The 3,087-nt window shown below is 38.9% G+C and overlaps 1 protein-coding gene across 2 annotated transcripts; it reads left to right on the top strand.

The window, feature by feature from the left end:
* The first annotated feature begins 205 nt into the window (after nt 1-205).
* LOC122539736 (homeobox protein Hox-A2-like) lies at nt 206-2,763 on the top strand. 2 transcript variants are annotated; one of them, XM_043674769.1, is made up of 2 exons: nt 206-999; nt 1,590-2,763. In XM_043674769.1, the coding sequence occupies exons 1-2, from the start codon at nt 639-641 to the stop codon at nt 2,300-2,302; spliced, it is 1,074 nt and encodes a 357-aa protein (XP_043530704.1). In that variant the 5' UTR covers nt 206-638; the 3' UTR covers nt 2,303-2,763. The 2 variants fall into 2 exon arrangements, with proteins under 2 accessions (XP_043530704.1, XP_043530703.1); XM_043674768.1 differs by having other exon boundaries at nt 1,587-2,762.
* The last annotated feature ends 324 nt before the right edge of the window (nt 2,764-3,087 follow it).

Genomic DNA, 3,087 nt, shown 5'->3' with positions numbered 1-3,087 from the left:
GCTTTGTAAAACTACTTTAATAGCATTTATTTCCGTTCGATAATTAGAAAAAGCACATTTAGTGAATTGTGTCCAATGATACAACCATTTAAAGGGTTTAGAACTTTCCTACAGGCAAATTGCAACTGCCTGGCTGATCTTGTGAAAGTTCTATTTTGTTACTGGCCCTCTTGTCAAAACTTTGAAGATTAATGAGGTACCTTGTTAATTACTCAAGCCGCCAGATTTTAGGTGCAAATCGTCTTCACTTGAATTGCAAAATACTCTGATATAATTGGCAGAATTCTTTTGCAAAAATCAACATTCAGGTTTCTTAAAAACGAAGAAATATCACAAGACTGATCTGAAAAATTCTGAAATCAAACTTAAAATTCTGACGGCAAAATAAAGTGGAATCATTTGTTTCTTCACTTTTTGGATCAATTGCAGAGATAATGATTTCTTTTCATAGACAACAAATTGCTATTGGGCAACGCCAATCATGTGACAACGAATTTGGTCCAATTTCAATCTAGTCCACAGTTTAATAGAGTCGGTCTCCATACGCCTTGTAATATCAGAGATACAGAATTAAAGCCTGAAAATATTATTTTTCTCGATATTCATAACTTTTTTTTCCGTTTGGGATTAAGAAGGCCATGAATTTCGAATTGGAGCGAGAGATAGGTTTTATTAACAGCCAGCCTTCGCTCGCCGAATGCCTGACGTCCTTCCCTGCTGTCGCTGATACATTTCAAAGTTCATCAATCAAGAACTCGACGCTTTCACACTCGACACTAATTCCTCCTCCTTTTGAGCAGACTATCCCGAGCTTGAATCCCAGCAGCAACCAGCCGCGGCCAAGTCGCGAAAAACGGCCTCCAAATGGCCTATTCCCATCTGCTGCCGCGGCCGAGTTCCCGTGGATGAAAGAGAAAAAGTCGAAAAAAAACAACGAGACACCTCTGTCATTGTCAGCTCCGATCCCTGGGTCCTCTCAGACAGCGGAGTCTCCGACAGGTCTGCCCCAAAGCCCAGACTTTCTCTGCATCGTTTAGATAAGCATTGTAATTTACAAAACTCAAACTTTCGCTTATAGTATCTACACTAATTAGAGCGGAGCTTACAACATGCAGCAAGGCACAGATTAGTCTGGAATTTTGTTGTTGCTTAATTTATGAAAAGCATTTCTAATTGAACGATCTAGCACTTGGCATTAAAATTCTTATTCATTGTAATATTTAATGTAATGTTTCAATACGCGATTAACGTTGTCTAAGTATTTCGACATCCTATAGATTTTGATATTTGCATTCTCGGCGGCCATGTTGCTCAAACTCTTAAAAGCTCCAGCAACTCGTGAAAGGGAAACGATCTGTTCTCCAGCACGAATGCGTCAACGCTGAGATTATTTCTGTAAAGTGTAAAGCATTTTATCGACGCTTGCAAGAAAGAAGCTTTCACAAAGCTACTTTCAACCTAATTTGTGAAAGAATGGCGTCTGCCTAATAGAAGCTATTGCAAATCTTTTCAATGTTAAACATTCACTTTCACTCCTCCTCATTTTCTTTCTTTCTCGCTTTCTCTCGTTGCCCATCTCTTGGTAGAAGGCCAGTGTGAACAGGAAAACAGCAACAGCTCCCGGAGACTGAGGACAGCGTACACGAACACGCAGCTTTTGGAACTAGAAAAAGAATTTCACTTCAACAAATATCTGTGCAGGCCACGCAGAGTGGAGATCGCGGCCCTCCTCGACCTAACCGAGAGGCAAGTTAAAGTATGGTTCCAGAACCGACGCATGAAGCACAAGAGGCAATCACAGTATAAAGAAAATCAAGACGGGGAAGTTAGTTTTTCTATCAGTTCGCTTCCAGAGGACAAAGGCGAGGAGTCATCACAATTTACCCAACCGGTAGAAGCATCAGGGACTTATTTAGAGAGTAAAAACTGCGCCGAGCAAGCAAGAAAACAAATTCAACACACACTTAGCAAAGAACTCCAGAACCTGCAGGGCCTGACTGTATGCGGCAGCGACGGAAAAGCCAAGAGCCCCTTCTACGTGACAGCCAGCGCTGAAAACGGGTTTACAATAGGCCAGACTTGTAGCTCTGGTCTGGACACTCTTAGTTCAGAGGCCCTCGAATTGGTCCCCCTCGCAGATTTAAACATGTTTTCTTCGGATTCCTATCTGCCGTTCTCCGATGGATTATCTCCCAGCTTGCAGGGTTCCATCGACAGTCCTGTGGATATCCCCGAGGACAGCTTTGATTTTTTCACCAGCGCTCTCTGCACAATAGACTTGCAACACCTTAATTATCAATAGCAATTCTGAAGCTCTAGGGCCCGTGTACAAATTCAGCCATGTTTAAAAATATGTTCAGTATTTCCTATTTAAATTACAATAATGTGGAATATTAAAGAAAAATATAGAATTTATCTCACAGTAAATAATTTATCCATCAGCCTTGACCTGGAGTCTACAAGAATTGCTGTCTTTATTGCACAGGTATTTAAACAAATACAATTTTATTCAGTTTCATTTTGCTAAACTATGTTAAAATCGTGAAAAAAAATTGTAGATTCCCCTTATTCACTAACTCAGGAAAACTTAAACGGGAATTGTATTTATGGCAAAACTGTTTTATCTAATAAGTCCCAAAACAACACCTGATTTATTTTATGTTTTAGAAGTAGCCTATTTATTATAAGCTCCGATATAGTGAATTTTAAATTATTTATTGTACATTATTTTCATAGTTTAAATAAAACGACTTAATTCTTTAATGAAACTTTACTGTCTGTGTTTCAAGGTGGCTGTTAGTGTTAATATTATTACTTTCGAAATTTCTGCATCAAGAATCAGATCAAAAATAGCGCATAGAGAATATGTTTGTTGTTAGCTGACAAAAAAAGACGTAAAACGCGTGTGTTTGAAAGAAATAAATCATCGAATTTATATCTACGAGAAGGTATCTACGCGAATTGGCCACGCCGGATTTGCGGTAGTAAAATGGCAGGTGTTATATAATCTAGTTTTTGTACCAACCTATTGCTTTAAGCATCAAACAGGATGGATAACCAAATGTTTTAATATCCTTCGAAATTCCT

This window comes from Chiloscyllium plagiosum, chromosome 33 (genome assembly GCF_004010195.1).
Source record: "Chiloscyllium plagiosum isolate BGI_BamShark_2017 chromosome 33, ASM401019v2, whole genome shotgun sequence".
In the NCBI taxonomy this organism is placed as follows: Eukaryota; Metazoa; Chordata; class Chondrichthyes; order Orectolobiformes; family Hemiscylliidae; genus Chiloscyllium; species Chiloscyllium plagiosum.
Note: the sequence above shows the minus strand (reverse complement) of the source record. Positions and strands in the feature narration are given on the sequence as shown.